At 50.0% G+C, this 16635-nt stretch overlaps 9 protein-coding genes across 9 annotated transcripts; 2 read left to right on the forward strand and 7 right to left on the reverse strand.

Annotated features, from left to right (window-relative positions):
• Positions 1 to 249: 249 nt before the first annotated feature.
• PtrM4_033180 (Snf7 multi-domain protein) lies at positions 250 to 994 on the reverse strand (the record flags this gene model as incomplete). The annotated part of the gene is made up of 3 exons (XM_001939142.1): positions 250 to 483; positions 537 to 900; positions 951 to 994. 3 exons carry the CDS (start codon positions 992 to 994, stop codon positions 250 to 252), a joined length of 642 nt encoding a protein of 213 aa, XP_001939177.1.
• Positions 995 to 1353: 359 nt separating this feature from the next.
• PtrM4_033190 (SpoVK, ATPase AAA+ class) lies at positions 1354 to 3630 on the forward strand (the record flags this gene model as incomplete). The annotated part of the gene is made up of 2 exons (XM_001939143.1): positions 1354 to 3006; positions 3061 to 3630. The coding sequence occupies 2 exons, from the start codon at positions 1354 to 1356 to the stop codon at positions 3628 to 3630; spliced, it is 2223 nt and encodes a 740-aa protein (XP_001939178.1).
• A 179-nt stretch (positions 3631 to 3809) lies between these two features.
• Positions 3810 to 4334, reverse strand: PtrM4_033200 (Atrophin-1 multi-domain protein; the record flags this gene model as incomplete). Its single annotated transcript, XM_001939144.2, has 1 exon — positions 3810 to 4334. One exon carries the CDS (start codon positions 4332 to 4334, stop codon positions 3810 to 3812), a length of 525 nt encoding a protein of 174 aa, XP_001939179.2.
• A 2891-nt stretch (positions 4335 to 7225) lies between these two features.
• PtrM4_033210 (uncharacterized protein) lies at positions 7226 to 7456 on the reverse strand (the record flags this gene model as incomplete). Its single annotated transcript, XM_066104036.1, has 1 exon — positions 7226 to 7456. One exon carries the CDS (start codon positions 7454 to 7456, stop codon positions 7226 to 7228), a length of 231 nt encoding a protein of 76 aa, XP_065966238.1.
• A 23-nt stretch (positions 7457 to 7479) lies between these two features.
• PtrM4_033220 (uncharacterized protein) lies at positions 7480 to 7593 on the forward strand (the record flags this gene model as incomplete). The annotated part of the gene is made up of 1 exon (XM_066104037.1): positions 7480 to 7593. One exon carries the CDS (start codon positions 7480 to 7482, stop codon positions 7591 to 7593), a length of 114 nt encoding a protein of 37 aa, XP_065966239.1.
• A 3220-nt stretch (positions 7594 to 10813) lies between these two features.
• PtrM4_033230 (uncharacterized protein) lies at positions 10814 to 11026 on the reverse strand (the record flags this gene model as incomplete). The annotated part of the gene is made up of 1 exon (XM_001939147.2): positions 10814 to 11026. One exon carries the CDS (start codon positions 11024 to 11026, stop codon positions 10814 to 10816), a length of 213 nt encoding a protein of 70 aa, XP_001939182.2.
• A 484-nt stretch (positions 11027 to 11510) lies between these two features.
• On the reverse strand, positions 11511 to 12325 carry PtrM4_033240 (FabG, Dehydrogenase with different specificities (related to short-chain alcohol dehydrogenase); the record flags this gene model as incomplete). Its single annotated transcript, XM_001939148.2, has 2 exons — positions 11511 to 11897; positions 11954 to 12325. The coding sequence occupies 2 exons, from the start codon at positions 12323 to 12325 to the stop codon at positions 11511 to 11513; spliced, it is 759 nt and encodes a 252-aa protein (XP_001939183.2).
• A 268-nt stretch (positions 12326 to 12593) lies between these two features.
• On the reverse strand, positions 12594 to 14459 carry PtrM4_033250 (TrkA, flavoprotein involved in K+ transport; the record flags this gene model as incomplete). Its single annotated transcript, XM_001939149.2, has 1 exon — positions 12594 to 14459. One exon carries the CDS (start codon positions 14457 to 14459, stop codon positions 12594 to 12596), a length of 1866 nt encoding a protein of 621 aa, XP_001939184.1.
• Positions 14460 to 15842: 1383 nt separating this feature from the next.
• PtrM4_033260 (uncharacterized protein) lies at positions 15843 to 16199 on the reverse strand (the record flags this gene model as incomplete). The annotated part of the gene is made up of 1 exon (XM_001939150.2): positions 15843 to 16199. One exon carries the CDS (start codon positions 16197 to 16199, stop codon positions 15843 to 15845), a length of 357 nt encoding a protein of 118 aa, XP_001939185.1.
• Positions 16200 to 16635: the final 436 nt, after the last annotated feature.

A 16635-nucleotide genomic window follows, 5' to 3' on the forward strand; every position in this document is an offset into this window, starting at 1 on the left:
TGGAGGTGTATTAGAGGAAAGGGAGAATCTGGTGCAGCTCTGACAAACAGTCGGATTGAGAAGTTGCATCATTGCGCACGTCGCAGACACGTGGTCACCGCAAGCATCGATCCGCGACCACTGTCTCAGTTCATGTATCGTGATTCTAGCAAACACGCATCGCATAGTCGAAGCATCCAGAAAATACCAATAAACACCCCAACACCGCGCTCTAATGCCATCTATACCCAAAGCAAATGCCGTGTTCCGTCATGCAAGCATGGGCTGCGACGCCTGCTCAGCAGCCCTTTCCCTCGCTCTCCTCGCAGCCCTGTCCTTGGCCATTTGCGCCTTCTCCTCTGGCGTGAACTGTGGCTGTGCGACAGGCGCATCGGGCAGCGCGGGGACCACGCCGTTGACTTCTGCTTCGAGCGCCTCGAGCTCGTCTTCGACTTCGTCTTCATCTTGGTTGGACATTTTGTTGGCGAGAAGTTCGCTGATTTCCTGCATGGTCTCTGTTAGCATCGTGAGTGTTGACGGATGACGGGTTTGCGCACCTCTTGATAAGCCCGAGCCTCCTCGCTCTCACCCAGCAACTTCTCCACGTTCTCTATGCCACCCATTTCCTTGTGAATCTCTTTGAGCACTGCAGTCCCTTGCTGTAGTCCATACAAGACATCCTTTTGCACCAGCGCAAACTCGACGTCGCTTGTCAATATCTCGAGCTGCGCCAACTGTTGATCGGTCTTGGACAGTAGACTCTCCTGGTACTTCTTTCGTCTCAGCGCCAGCTTCGCCTTATTCGTATCGCCCTTGGCCAAGCATTCTTTTGCGATCTCCTTCTCGAGGTCAGTGAGGACGGTGATGCGCTTCTGGTACTGTCGCAGCTTGTCGCGCTGGTTCTTCATGTCCAGGATGGCCCTAAGTTGTCAGTACTGTAGAGACAAGAACACAGGTAAAAGTCGACTCACTTGTCCTGGGCTGAGATCTTGTTTGAGCTGCTCGAGTTGCCCATATTGCTGCGATCTCCATGAGTGTTGAGAGTCAAAGTGTCCCAGGCTTGCTCATGCGACCTCCCCGACGTCGGGTCCCCGTGCCTTGATTGACGTATGCAGGCTGGGAAGCTAGGGCGGAATACGGCCGGTGCTAGTCTTATCGATAAGACGCGCGAACTTTTTTGTGGACATGCATCTCTAGTATCCGAACGTCCAGTCATTCGTTGCGAGACCAAGTTCGAACAAGCTCAATGTGTGCTTGAGGCTACCCTGCCCACGTACATTCACTAAGTGAATACCGTCACCCATAGAGTAGAAGGTGTTAGGATAGCACCTTACATGAAGGCTGCTTGCGCGTACACTCACAGAAGATATCAACATGACAAAAGGCCGCTCCTCTCTCCAAGCCGGTCTCGACAAAGAAGTGTACCAAGTTGTGCGCAAATATCTCGACGACAAGAACGAATCGCCATTGAAGCTACGTCTTTCTGCCGTATATGACTATATCCAGCGCTCCAATTCGAGTCTGAAAAGAAGACCCAAGAAGCAGTTGGAGGACTCCATTGATCGCGTAATCGACGTCATACGGGAAGACGAAGAATCCGGCGACGAAGACGAGATGGCCGAACTGGAGGGCGACTTCGCCATGGACGAACCAAAAGAGAAAAATGATCGATCGAGTGATTGGATGAATCGCCAGATTGTCAATCAGTGGGCAACTCCTGCCAATGGCAATGGCGAGAAGAGTGAAAAGAGCAAGAAGCGGGATGGGGGCAAGTCGAAAGAGGAACGCGATAGCAAGAGGCAAAGGAAGGCAGCAGAGGCGGCGCGTGACAGCAAGATCGATACTGCAGCACCTACAGACATGACCTTGGATGATCTTGGTGGCGTCGGGAAGGTCAAGGAACAGTTAAAAGAGCATTTGGTATTACCTCTGCTGATGCCACAGGAGTATGCCGAACGTAAGATCCCTATACCCCGTGGCATACTCCTTCATGGACCACCTGGATGCGGCAAAACCGTCATCTGCAGAGCGTTTGCTGCCGAACTAGGTGTGCCCTTTATTGAGATTCTAGGTCCTTCCGTCGTTTCAGGCATGTCTGGAGAGTCCGAAAAACAGGTTCGTGAGCATTTCGAAAAGGCCAAAGAAGTCGCTCCATGCCTCATCTTCATCGACGAGATTGATGTCATTGCGCCCAAGCGGGATAGTGCACAGAGTCAGATGGAGAAGAGGATTGTTGCACAACTACTCATCTCCATGGACAGCCTCGCAATGGAAGGCAACAACGGCAAGCCTGTCATCGTACTCGCAGCCACAAACCGTCCGGATAGTCTAGACCCGGCTCTTCGACGTGGGGGTCGATTCGATACCGAGATCAACATTGGCGTACCAAACGAGCAGATGCGGCGGTCCATACTTCAAGCGCTCACGCGTCAACCAAAGTTATCTCCAGATGTGGACTTTGACATATTGGCAAAGAGAACAGCTGGATTCGTTGGCGCGGACTTGAAGGATCTCGTCAGCAAAGCAGGCATGTGGTCCATGACTCAATTCCGGGCAGCACTCGAAAAGCAGGCAGCTATTGCAGAGACTACGATGGAGATCGACAATGAAATTTCCGCGCAACTAGACTCGCAAGTCGACCAGTCGATTCGTCGTTTAATTATGCGAGCAAAGAATGCAGACGCTCCGCGCCCCGAGGGATTTGAAAACACATCCCTTTCTATGGAAGCCTTTCAGGCTGTCCTACCAACTATAACTCCTTCTTCAAAGCGAGAAGGATTCACAACGGTACCGAATACCACATGGGACAACGTTGGAGCACTTTCTGGCATTCGGCAAGAGCTGGAGATGGCTATATGCGAGCCAATCAAAGACCCAGCTAAGTTTGCCAAATTTGGCATCTCGGCACCTACTGGGGTGCTACTCTGGGGTCCTCCAGGTTGCGGTAAGACGCTCTTGGCAAAGGCAGTGGCTGCAGAGTCAAAGGCAAACTTTATCAGCGTCAAAGGGCCAGAGCTGTTGAACAAGGTACGTTTTCCAGATTGTTGTACAGGAAGTATGGCCTTTACTAACAAATTTTAGTATGTTGGTGAATCCGAACGCGCTCTTCGACAGGTCTTTATGCGAGCTCGGTCCTCAGTCCCCTGCGTCATCTTCTTCGACGAGCTTGATGCTCTTGTCCCCAAACGCTCCGCCGAGCTCCACGAAGCCTCTGCGCGCGTCGTAAACACTCTCCTTACCGAACTCGATGGCCTTTCCGAGCGCGAAGGCATCTATCTCATCGCCGCAACCAACCGGCCTGAGATGATTGATGAAGCCATGCTTCGGCCCGGCCGCCTGGAAACCCTCCTCTATGTTGAGCTGCCCAAGCCAGAAGAGCGTGTGGATATTCTCAAGGCTCTTATTCGTCAACGTGGGGGGCTTATTAGCCCCGAGCTGGCCGAAATAGCTAGGCTAGATGCTTGTAAGGACTTCTCCGGTGCTGACCTGGAGAGTTTGTTGCGCAAGGCGGGGCAACATGCCTTGAGAAGACGCGGAGATTCAGTAGAGTATATCGACTTCGTGGAGGCAGCCAAGACCGTACGGCCTAGTGTTGGTGATGTGAAGAAGTACGAGCGTCTACGAGAGAAGTTCGAAACGAAACTGTTTTAGGTATTTGAATCCCTTCCGGATGAGCTATATAGTTTAAATCGCTATACAAGATGATTGGTCCTGGATACTACATCGCACTCCACCCTTGATGTTTAGGTATACAAGACATCAATGTATACACCCAGCACTCGTATAACCATAGCCATCATCCAGTTTGAGATTCCGGTAGTCACCACGCTTCATGCATCCATCCTCGGAAACTGGAACGCCATAGACGCCGCCTCAGCCAAAACCTGCTTGAACCACCCCTTTATTCCCTTTTTCTTCTTCTCCTCGTGCCCATCTTCCTCCTCATCCCTCTCCCACGCCATCTTCACCGGACTCCCCGGCCCATCACTCTGGGCCAAGCTCCCCGCACTATCCTTACTCCCCCTCTTGTCCCTTACAAACACACTTCCCATACTCGTACTCCCCGCCAACGTAGAAAATGTGTCACTCATTGCAAACAACCCCCTTGCCTGCACACCCGCTCGTTGAGGAGAAGGGGGTAACACGGCACCAGTCGCTTCAGCAATGGCTCGCTCGCGCAGGCACTCATAACATGCGTCGTTGTTGAATGTGTCTTTGTGGCGTAGTTTGTATCTTCGGCATGCGCGGCCGGTCCTGGGGATGCGGTCGGCGGGCATGAGAACTGCGCAGTAGTCCCAGCGTTGCAGCTGTTTGTGTGTGCAGCGGATGTAGTGGGTGTAGATTTCTGTGCACATGGTTTGGGGTTGAAGGTTGTGGGTTGATAGTTGAGGTTGAGAGTATATGGATTAGATTAGACAAGTATGGGGGTGACGGGCGGAAAAGTAGTGGGTGGGAAGTGTGGGTTACGGGGACTTGGCAGTCGGACTGGGAAGTGAAAGGCCACATTTTTGAAGAGTGTGGTGATAGTCAATGTTGTGATAGTGTCAAATGTAATAAGGGAGTTTTTCTTGTGAGGTGTAGTGAATTATGAGTGGACCTGAGTCCCGGTTTCTACGGGACGTTTTATTGTGTGATTGCTCATGTGCATAGAAATATCATCGCATGGAGGGCTGGATGGTAAAAAGTGCTATGTCTACTGTACAGGATTTTGCCATCTTTCAGTCAGGTCCAGCTGCATGGAGTCTATCTCTGCAGTTCTCAGGCCTAGGGAGAGGTTGATAGAAAACAGTCAGACAGGGATCTTCTTTTGTGCGTGATAATTCCTCCGTTCTAGAGCTGCAGTGGGCATCGTGGCATTTGGGTCATACCATGCCCATCTGTGCCTGTCTATGCCGTCTTTCATCACGGCCACACTCAGGAAGATGCACCATCGCATTGAACAGTCTGATGGCAGTACCCGGGTGACATAAAATCTTGACAGTGCGGGTAAGTACCCAATAGGTGTGTCTGGTGCCTACAATGGCCTTTATATACTAGTATATTAAGCATCTTATGTCACCCAGGTGGTACTAGTAATGAAGATAGCATCTGTAACCTCATACTTCAATGCCCGGCCGCCGCGGAGGTCACAGTGTTCTCTATGTAGAAAGTCACAAAAAAGCATCGATTACTGCGGACATGAGACCGACCCAATAGGCGCTTTCAGAGCAACTAAAGACTTCCAGGAAGTTCTACATGCAGCCATTTATCTAACTTGGGTAATTTCCATACATCAGCATTGAAGACTGCGGACACAAGGCCGACCCAATCCTGTTCACTACAGAACTTCATCCCTCCCCTGAAACCCATCACAACACCTCAACACCCCAAATTGAGTAACTCTCACCAGAGGCATCGAAACCTGCGGTCATTCGACCGAGCCAATACGCTCTCAGTAACCCATCGGCACCAGAAACCCGGGGAACCAAAATCCACCATTTACCAACTTGAGCACAGCACAACCGGGCTTGGCAATTGAAAACAATAAACAGCGGGAGTTGTGCCCGCGGCTTACTACTCGTTCAGGAAATTGACCGACAGACGGTATGGATAACAGCCGGAGTGAAGACCCGATTTCACATGCATGAACTATCCAACTTCACCATAGCTTCTCGGTTTGGGAAATCGAATCGAGATTGCAAGTCATGGGATTAAGGCGGTGCGGTGCGTCCGCGGCGATCACGGATCACAAGTCAGGGGTTCTGCATGAGCGGGTGCATGGAAGGATGAGGGGCTGTGATGTCAATGGCTAGGACGTAAATTCCGATCGCTAGGATTGGTGTGGGATTCCCAAAGGAAGGCTGTAATGGGGGTGACGTTGCATATGCATATGCGTGGTTCAACAGCCACGGATGCTTTGCCCGCGGAACTTCTCGAATCGAGGTCTTTTTGTTTTCGGGGACTTTCCTCACAAAGCCGGATTGTAGCTGTAGAATCTACTGTTTTGGGAAAGAAGCTGGCAGAGGTGTTGATTGTAGCTGGATTTTTCGGCGAAATGCAGCAAAAAGTCGCGCTAAAAAGTGGTTGTAGCATGGCGTGGTTGTGCCTCAACATCGTTCCCTCGCGTCATGGTTCCAGGCCTCCTCTTTCCTATTCTTCTCTGGTAGCTTTGGGTACAGTAGCAGAAAGCAAGTTCAAGGCCGTGCATCGAGCTTCATAGCAATGTAATGTATCCCTTGTTTCAACCTGCAGGGACAACACCTGCCTTCACCCACTTCACGCCGATTCCCAATGAGGAAGAAACGGCGAATCGGTGTTGATGATGGGTGGCGCAGTCGGCGAAACTCACGCGTGGGTTTAGGGAAATTGGCGACTTGCGGCGTTGAAAGAACAGCTTTTGTCGAAACATGGAGCGCTTCCTGCGCAACTGACCGGACCGCCCGAAGGATTATGGAAAGTACATGGAGTTCTCTACCGAGCTAATCACAGCACTTGGGAGCCTGCAAGTCTGGCCTGATGGGGTGCGCACATGTTGGTCCGAAACCCTGAATTTGCCTGGACTACGGCCCCCCCGAGAGAGCGGCTCTGCATAACACGGGGTTTAACAGCATTGCGGGCCGTTGGTCATTGTTGGTGCGTCTCGGTCGTTAACTCATACTTACGTTAGTGCCAGCACCAGTGCGCGGGAACTACCGGACCACCCATGCGGGCGATGGTACAATGCAAGCATGTCGTATTTGACTAAAAATAAGTATCCACCTAAAAAACCCTCAAGTCAAGTACCTCCCTCGCAATACATACAAGTTACAACATAATTCCCTCTCCTCACCTCGTACCCAACCCATTGCTCGCTCAATACCGATAGCGGTCGTCCAACTCCCTTTCCAGGGTCCCCAGCCCCTTCGGTCCCTTAGCATTCATGGCGCTTTCAGGATGACCCAAGATGATAGCTTGCCTCGCTCCAAAGGGCCCGCCCTGATCCTCGTCGTCCAGCGGTATGGTCAGATCGCCCTCTCTTTCTCCTCCGCCTTCTCCTTCCCACTTTAGAAACTTTTCGAACGCGCTGGTGCCACGTATGCTACCAGTTTTGTCGTACCGTTGAATCATATGGCGCATCTGGCCGATCCAGCGTGCACAGCCTTTGCAGACAGCCATGTCTCTACTGACATGGGTGCGCTTCACCGGTGCATCGCATTTCACAGCCACGAGCTGGTGGTCTGGTAGGGTGGAGTAATCCAACACTGCAGTATAGGTGTAAGAACCCGCACTAGACTGTGAAGTTCTGGGTGTGGCTGCACCTGATGGTCCAGAGGCTGCGCGTCGAGATGATGACGACGATGCTTTTGTGGAAGAGCGTGAAAGCTGCCCACTCAATGAGAAGAATCGCCGTGTTGATGAGGTACGCTTTGGTGGGGCTGTCGCTGGCGGAGATACTGGTGGGGAGCCTGGTCCACGGAGGCCATTCAGCCTCTGGACAGCCACGTCGCACAGCGTCCATGGCTGATTATGCGACTCTCCAATATGTCCGCAGCCGTTGTGTTGACTGTAGTTGTGATAACACATGATAGCGACTCTTTGGTAGCGCCTCTATCAGTGATCGCGATGGTCGGCAGCGATGACGTAATTTATCGATGATCGGATTGAATAGCACAGTAAATTGAGGTATACAGGCATTCAGTTGTTGCTTACGGTGGAGCAGAAGACTCTGAATTATGAAGTGCAGAAGTTATGGTGTAAGTGAATGCATCCAACACATGACTTTACAGCGGGAAGATATAAGTTACTGGAATCTGCCCGCTGTGACTCTAACTTCTTGCGCTGTCAGCCAGCTCTCGTGTTTGACTCTCTGTGCCTTGTTTATTGGGCGAGCGGTGAAGCGATTTGCGCAAGGATTGAGGTGTGTCACGTGCCGTCTCCGACGTGGCAGCTCCTCGACTTAGCGATGATTTGGTAGGATCCTCTATGTTTCAGGCGCGGAAGCGCTCACCATCAACGTGATTGCGTGGCGCTACCCGCGACAATGTATGCTGACAAGCTTTCCGATAGAAAAGTATTTCACGTTACTTGAGTGTATCACATCGTCCCTCTCATGTCTACATGTTGGTTGTTCGCCAACTCTGCGCTTGGTGTTGTTGTGTTACCTAGGTTCGGCTTCCATGACGTCATTCCCCCCTGACTCGCCCATGCAGATCTGGCAAAATGCGATAACAGACTCAACTAGGGAACTTTGGGCGTGATGGCCGTACCAAGTCACAGTATTAAGTCGCAATATTGAAAAAAGGTGTCATTGATGGGTGCCCAATCCGCACAGTCACAAAGCCTTGGCGCCTTCTCCAACAATCACGTTGAAGACTTCATCACTCCCTGGCCCTCACGCATCACTGCTGTTATCGCATTGAAGCAACTCCTCGTTATGCGCTGAGGGCATTTTGTAGCGCTGATTCGCTGTTCAAGTCACCACCATGCTCCGGGAGTGTCGTAAGCTTCGCATGCAAACACCAGATACTGTGCGTTTCCAGATTTACCCTGGAGAAAACTGCGCGCTTGTTAGCAGGGCTATAACTGGTGCCCAATTGACGCATTTTTCTTGGGACTTTCGACAATCATGCTCACAGCCCAAGGGTAAGACGTGGTGCTGGAGATAGACTACGTCAACGTCTCTTGGGGGCCACACATGCGTGCGACGCCAATGCTTTACTGGAAGACACCACCGTATCAAATGTTGTTTCCACTACTGCAAGTCAGCACTGTAGCCCGTGTCTTGTCATCAGTAGCCTTCTCAGTCAATCCGAGCTTTCTACATCATCGATATCGAGCTTTGTCATCGTATGTTCTATATTACGGTATTACATTCCAAATCATGTCTTCTACTGACTCCATGGGTCCAAATGCTCACTTCGAACTCAGGTCCAAATAGGATACCACTTGGGTATCATAAAATACTTGAAAGTGTGGGTAAGCACTTAATAGGCGTGTCTGGCGACTACAGTGGCCCTTGTACACTATTATGTCAAGTATTTTATGACCCTCGGGGGTACGGACCAGAGATCTTCGCAAGAACCAAAGGCCTCACAAACCCTCGTACTCGTCTCACCAGACTAAACCCAGCATCCTCCAATACTAACCTGGGCAGACAGAATGGAATTCTATACCGCATTCCTAAAGGTACAGACCTCATGTTGATTGTGCCCCTGATGCGATGCATCCCAGGTGCTGCGATTGGCGCATCACTCTTCGGCCCTTTCGCTCACCCTGTTCATCATCGACAGTACAGCAATGCATTTGGATGCTAGAACCATCATAGGTCTAACAAAGCTGATGTCTTATATAATGATGAATGCCGAGCAGTCATTGACTCCGCTCGCAGCCAACGCGCGTACTGATGTCTGCTGAATGTCGCGACACGAACCATGGAAATCGGTGTCATACTGGACAATCTAAGGCCTTATCTTTTGAGCACCCTAATTCTTTAGAATATGAAGATGCACACCGGGGGTTTGCTGGGTTGGAAATTGGGCTCTCCGCGGGGTTAGTCGTGGAGGTCAATGCTGCGCCTCTCTTGTCTTACGCAATTGAGCTCAGAAACTCAATTTCAGCCATGTAATCCTCAAACCGTAGATTTTCGCTCGTGGGAGGCTTACAATATATTAGCCAAGGGGTCCCAACGAATGGCAACCATGTATCCTCGTGGGAACGATTGCCTGGATCAGGACGACGTGGGCCAACAAAGACCAACACTCTCGACCGATCTCAAACGCCTAGGCACGGCTGACACTGCTAAAATCTCACACACTTCCAACTGGATCCGAGGAATACATGCTTTTCTCTGTAACCAATGATCCACGTTCATGGCTGGCCGGGGAGACTACCGAGGAATCCAGATCTAGTAGACCACATTCTTTCTGATCACCTTGATGAGCAACGCAATATCGCGGACAAGGATCCTTCCGCGTAAGCTCTGCCTTCGGGTTTGAACTGTTTTTCTACAGTCGACGCAGCAATTCGCAATCGAATCGAATCCCTAGCCTGAAGTCGATTAATTGTCTTCGTTGTGAGTCAATTTACCACTACACACAATGTATATGTCTCGCGTTTTTTACTGATACCAGAGTTTATAGTATGCGGATATGTAAGCTCTCCCAAAAAACAGTGTACCGACCTCTTATTCAAGGGTGTAACGGTTTGGGACTTGCCAAGACCGACTTGGGTGAGAGTTGGGTACGGCTATCGCTACCACACTTTCTCATCACACACACCTATATAGCTGCAGTTCCTCCATAGCTACACAATGCAACGCAGTCCTCCTCTCCTCACACCGCTACAAAGGGCAACAAAATAGATTCCCCAAAATGGTACATAGCGTGCTTGTAATGAACACAGACAGCATATGCTCGCGTCGGCTACTAGCACGGTTGTGGACCGAGGTAAGGCGATGTCCATCGATCAACTAAGGCATGAATGCTGTACTGGTACCTGTTAGCTAGAATTTGTAAGGTATATAGATGATTTTACCATCTACCCAATCTCATTCCGGATTGGAAGATACTATAAACAGAGTGCAAAGAGTGTTCAAGAAGTTTACTCTCACATTACAAAAGCTTTCGTGGCTGAATCTTGCGCGATGATGTAGATGTATGTAAGGTACACATTAATGTACTACAATGTCTTTGGTTTCTCTCCTTTACCACTATTTCGCCCTCTGCCTACATATGATCGCGCAAAATCACCACTGGTTCTCTTTTCTGTACTACTTCCTCCCACCTCTACTTTTCCTCGACTACAGCTGCTTCCATCTCTACCAGAGGACAATGCCGCCGAACTCGTGCACTATCTTCGACTTGACGAGCACTTCATATTAGCCATTGTTCTGGTTGGATTCTTCGCCTTCAGTGGCCTTTTTGCAATCATCTTGTCTCTGATCATGTGCGCTCATACGATTCGTCTTGTACGCTGCCCATATCGCTGCTGGCGGCTTCAAGGTGTTGTAATCAATCTCATCCCTGTACTTTTCCCGTTGGACTTCCTCAAACATGTTTTTCATCGCTGTTAATACCTGCTTACGCGTCATGGTGCGTTTCGATCGATTGGGCTCATCAACCGAGGCGCCATAGTAGGATTATCTAACAGCTAAGCACAAGTTCTGTAATTCAAAGTAGAAACTAATTTGTAAATCAGGTATGGTTTTTCTTCTACCAAGCTGAAGAACTATCGATTACACGTTTCGACGAGAGCTCTACCGAGCGTTTTTACTCTGGCCATATATTCTCTCTTGTTGTTTCATCCAAGCTCACCTAACAATCGTCTTCTACAGTTTCTCAAGACTTGGACTAATTGCTATACCCAGGAATTGCTTATGTACTTGGTATAACGAACACCAATCATATAACCGTAATTCAATTAAGAAAGCTGAAATGTAGGTGCTTCTGCTGCTAGCAGATCAACGCATAATAATATGATAGTTTTGTCGCGACCCATCCCCCCTGTATCATGTACCTGTAATCTTCCGTGGAACATGCTCGTCATAATACAAGGTCTCACCGCTCTTCCCACCCTCAAACAAACCCAATGCCATCTTCGCAACCGCCTCTCCACACCCACTCCGGTGGCTCTATCATCTCATCCCCCATCTCATCCCAAATCCTGAACCTCTCCATTTCATGTTCCGCCATAACACCTCTATACTTGCCCTCTACCAGTCCATCAATCATTTTTGTGCGCGTAAGTTTTGGATAGACGCCCTGTACGCTCAGAAGGGGTTCTTCATGCGCGAGACAGGAAACAAATCGGGTTAGTGCGGCTTTCGTAGTACTGTAGGGCATCCATCCATGGTAAGTGACGGTATTGTCGCAGGCAGAGGTGAGAATAATCACCTTGCCGCGACCGGCATTAAGGGGACGTGAGGTCCGTGAAGCACGAAGATGCGGAAGTGTGAGCTGGACCTGTCGTAGTTTAGCCTCTAAACGTGGGGAACTACTTGACTGGAGATTTATCATACCATACTCATTGCTCCAAAAACATTGACATCAAAGCTTCTCTTGACAGCTTCAATGTTCAGCTTCTCAAACGTTTGGATCGGTGTAATGATCCCTGCACAGTACACGAGGGTGTCCAAACCTCCGAAAACATTGAAGCAGGTCCTCACCGCTAGTTCGCGGTCTTCATCGACAGTGACATCGCCCTCAACAATTCGTAAGCGTTCTCTTTGTTGCTTGGTGAATTCAAGTTTGATTGTGGAGTCGATGAGACCGAACGCAATGACCTTTGCATTCAGAGGAAGGTATGGCGAGGACAGAATGGATTGCGTTATGGAATAGCCAATGCCGGAGGTTCCGCCGACGACGAGAATGACTTGAGGCTTGCCCGACATGGCGCAAAAAGCATAGAAACCTCCTTTGGGCCGCGCAAGTGTGGAGAAAAGAAGTGCAAGTGCTTGGAGATGATTTGGAGCTTGTGCTATTCTAGAAGACCGAAGATGGAGGTTTACCCCGCGCTAAGTCCGAAAGTAGTGCATTTGGGGTTCCGGGCGGCAGGTCAAACCAACCACGTCAAAATACGGTTGCCCGACACCATGTCTGTTGTGCCACGATTGAATCCACTACATGCGACTACGACCTTGCCTTGGCGCCCTCGGCGTCTTACATGATGCCTTCCTCGATAGCCTTGATCTGTATTGCCAAGATTCTACTGTAGTATCTGGAGAGCGCCAGGTTACCGCCCATGAACCATAGTCCAGGGTGTCCGCTCTTCTGCCACATAGTTCGAAACTCGCCCTCATCGTTGAATCCCCAAACGTCGCTGACCCGATCTGCCACCTCATCTCCAAAGATCTTGCGTGCTTGGGTGCGCATGTTCTGGTATCCAGTCGCAAATACAATTTCGTCAGCCTGGATTTTGTCGCCATCTGCAAACTCGATGCCGTTGGGCAGAATCTGCGCGATTTCCTGACCCTGTTTGACCTTGATCTTACCATCAATGATGAGCTGGGACGCGCCAACATCGATGTAGTAGCCTCCACCACGCTGGAAGTACTTGATCAGAAGGCCTGAGTCCATGGGTCCGCTGTCAATTTGGAAGCCGGCGGCACGAAGACCATCGTGGATTTGTTTGTCGTGATCCGCTTCGGTCTTGGTCACCTTGCTTTGCTGCGTCTTCAGGAGCTCACTTGGCAGACTCCAAAAAGTAAGGTCGGCATCATCAACAGGCGGCGAATCTTGGTCGTAGAGTCCTTTGTTGCCAATGTCGGTTATGGCTTCGGATGAAACGACGCAGGTTGTACTGCGTTGAACAATGGTGACGTCGTAACCTTTTTCAAAGAAGTCTTGTGCAATGTCATGGCCTGAGTTGCAGCAGCCAACGACTACTGCTTTCTTCCCCTTTGACTCAGGGTCCGCGCCAGGATGCTCCGAGCTGTGGCAGAGACGGTCACCTTTGAAGGTTTCCATGCCTTTTATTTTAGGAAAGTTCTTCTCGCCAGAATGGCCCGTCGCTTGCACAATGTGCTTGGGATGTAGCGTGCGGGTCTGTGAACTGCCGTCTAGCATTCGACGCTCTACGGTTACCGTCCACTGCTTCTTGTTCTCGTCCCACGAGGTTGATTTGAGGTTAGTGGAAGTCCATACATTGAGTTCCAGCAGGGTGACATAAGCCTCAAAGAACTCTGCAAGCTTATCCTTTGGCGTAAAGACAGGCCAATGCGCAGGGAAGGGCACATAGGGCAGATGGTCGTACCAAACTGGGTCGTGCAGCACGAGTTGCCGGTAGCGTTTGCGCCAATTGTCGCCAACCCTTTCGTTTTGGTCGATCATGAGAGCTGGGATTCCGAGCATCTTCAGGCGCGCAGCCACCGTCAACCCACCCTGTCCAGCTCCCAGTATCAGCACCGTAGGATCAATCTCCTCCTTCTCCGCATCGCGCTTCTCTTTCCAAGTCTTCCTTGCTGGGTCACCGCCATGCTTGACACCTTTTGTTCTCCTGTGACCAAGAGGCTCTTCGTGACCCTTGAGCTCTTGCAAGAGCGTGTACAAGGTGAAAATCTTCCACTGGCCATCATCTTCAGCCAGGTTCATGACACCCGCACCACGTCCAACAGTCGTTTCAAACGTGACGAAAAAGTTGATGCCCTTGACATCCCCAAGATTGTCAATAGCTCCGAATTTTGGCGCTCGGTAGTCCGTGTTCTTGTCTACTTCGATCTTCTCCAATCGCACCTTGCTAGAGTGCAGGTACTCCTTGATGGCAGCGTTGCCCTTGACAGTCCTGAGATTCCAAGTCAAGGCTAAATGATCTCTCCAGTAACTGTTGTCTTTGAAGAAGAGGTCGGCTATGCCAGAGTGATTCTGTTTCGAGAGTGCGTCATTGAAGCGGCCGACTACCTCGTTCGCGACTTTGTGTGCGTCGACAGACTCATTTTTCGAAGATGCTGGGAACTTGCCAAGTTGTATATTTACGGAGCCTGCCTCGGGACGCTCGCTCGAGCGGATAGAAATATCGCCAACTCCCATGTCTGTTGTTCGTGTAATGACGTGAGATCAGGTTTGAAGTGAATGAAGTAGACGATAAGTGTTCGTAAGGATGCAGCAGCACCAGGAGACGCAGAGAAAGCCTTTAAAGACACACCCAACTCATATGATACGTAAGCAGACCTATAAAACGGGATACCATCTTCGTGCTATCCGTATACGCGTCTAAACAGCCAAGCGTTCGTTTTCCTGAAGCGTGTTGTGGATACTCGGCAAACCTTCCTCGGAAGCAAGTGCGGGGAACAGCCATGTATCCGGGAAATGATTTTGTAGCATGCGCTCGTGTAAGCCACAACCCCAACATACCCCGCTTTAAGACACGAAATTGCATCGTTCCTGTTTCCTAACTTTTATCTCCAACAGCTGTAGGCCTGGTGTTGTGAGACCAATACAGTGGTGGCAGAAATTACAAATTCAGCGTCACCAAACACCATTTAGGCCCACTCTGATCACTCAATGTACAACTCAATGTTGCGAGTACAAGCTTCATAGCTTGCGCGCTCAAAACAATAGGGTGGCAGAATGACCCTTACGCAATGCGGCTTAGTGCGCACTTAACCCTTTGGGATGCCTAGGTGTCACGAAGATAAACTCTTTCACCTAGTATGGGCCATCGCTTACTCTATATACTTCAGCTCTGATCCGTCTCGATATAGTGGAAGATGCTTCACAACAATGTTCTTTGGAACAGATGATGTGACTCCTGCAAGCACTTCCTAATCTGGGTCGGGTTGCGAGAGTCCGAGAGCCAAGACTTCCGACAGCAGACGTGGTCGGATGCTCAGCCTTGATCGGGAGTATCCATATACTGAATACATATGTTCGAGATGTGAGAGACTGCATTCACACGTACACGTAAGAATGCCTTCGCCATTGAGATGTTGGTCAAAAACAGGCCGCAGCACTGTCTGTTGGCTCGACGCGGAGGATGTGTACACTCAGAAAATTATCAGATCATTATCTTTGTTACTATATTATCAGCTTCTATGGGTGCTATGAAGCAGATGCTTTGCTGCTCAGATGAATCTGACAGCAGCACTTCTCACCTTCAGGAACTCCAACCGTGTGGTAAGAACTACCCAAGTTCATCTTAATACACTCCTCTTAGGGAAAAGGAATAGTATACATGCTCGGTTCAAGATCAATCCAGGCTGAAATAGACCCATAGTAGCAGTAGGCATGTTTGTTGCAACAAGTGACACTTCTGACAGCCTTACAGGAACGCTATAGGCATTCACGTCAACACTGCACAACATAGGATACTACAACAATGCTTGTGTGGCAGTTAGGTACTCATCATTGACCGCAACGTAAATAACCGAGTATCTTGTATCCGCCGCACTGCTTATCTCTATCAACTAGTATCTAGTTCTCAGTGCGGTACCTGCCGATGGGCACACAGATAAGCCATACTCCGCACGCCTCGCGAGGATAGATCTTCGCACATGTAACCAGTTTGTCGAACGGGACAAGCCACTCTCTCCAACAAAATCCGGCGAGGTTAAAGTGGAGCTCGAAGAAGTCCTGGAAACTCAACATAAACCCGATTGGAACGAAGACCTGGAAACAAGGCTGTTCGGGCGCGTCATCGTTCTGCAATCGCTCGGTGTCGACAATGAGTTCATAGTATCCTGGTTCCTTCACCATGGGAGCAGTGATGAGACGTCCGCGTTGGAATTTCACCAGGGCTTGCTTGTAGCGTTCAGTCCCCTCGATTCGCATAAAGAAATCGAATCATTGGAAGGGTGAGCCAACCGTCGAAACATCCAGGGTATCAGAAGATCTTTTCCCACCCCTGAAGAAATTGCACATGCTGCACATGTTGCTCATGGGCTCATCGCTTTTGTGGAAAGCGCTGTGGCGCGACACATTTCATCACACGCACCCGAAACTCTGGACAGGAGCGAGAATCCTCCTCCTGGGACGAGGCCCGCTCCGTCCGCTCCACAATCACCAAGGAGGTTGATAATAACGGCAAGAACAGCAAGAACAGCAGATCAGCCCTGCTCGAGTGGACGCGCAACCAACGCAAATATTGGCTGGAAAAAGTGGGCAAGAAACGAACGGGAAGTATCGAGTTGGCTAACATTTTCGTTTGAAAGTCGAAGTCAATCATCGTAAAAGGGAACTGGGAGGTTGGGCGCATGACTTTCAGCTA

The sequence above is a fragment of the Pyrenophora tritici-repentis genome, chromosome 1, assembly GCF_003171515.1.
Source record: "Pyrenophora tritici-repentis strain M4 chromosome 1, whole genome shotgun sequence".
In the NCBI taxonomy this organism is placed as follows: Eukaryota; Fungi; Ascomycota; class Dothideomycetes; order Pleosporales; family Pleosporaceae; genus Pyrenophora; species Pyrenophora tritici-repentis.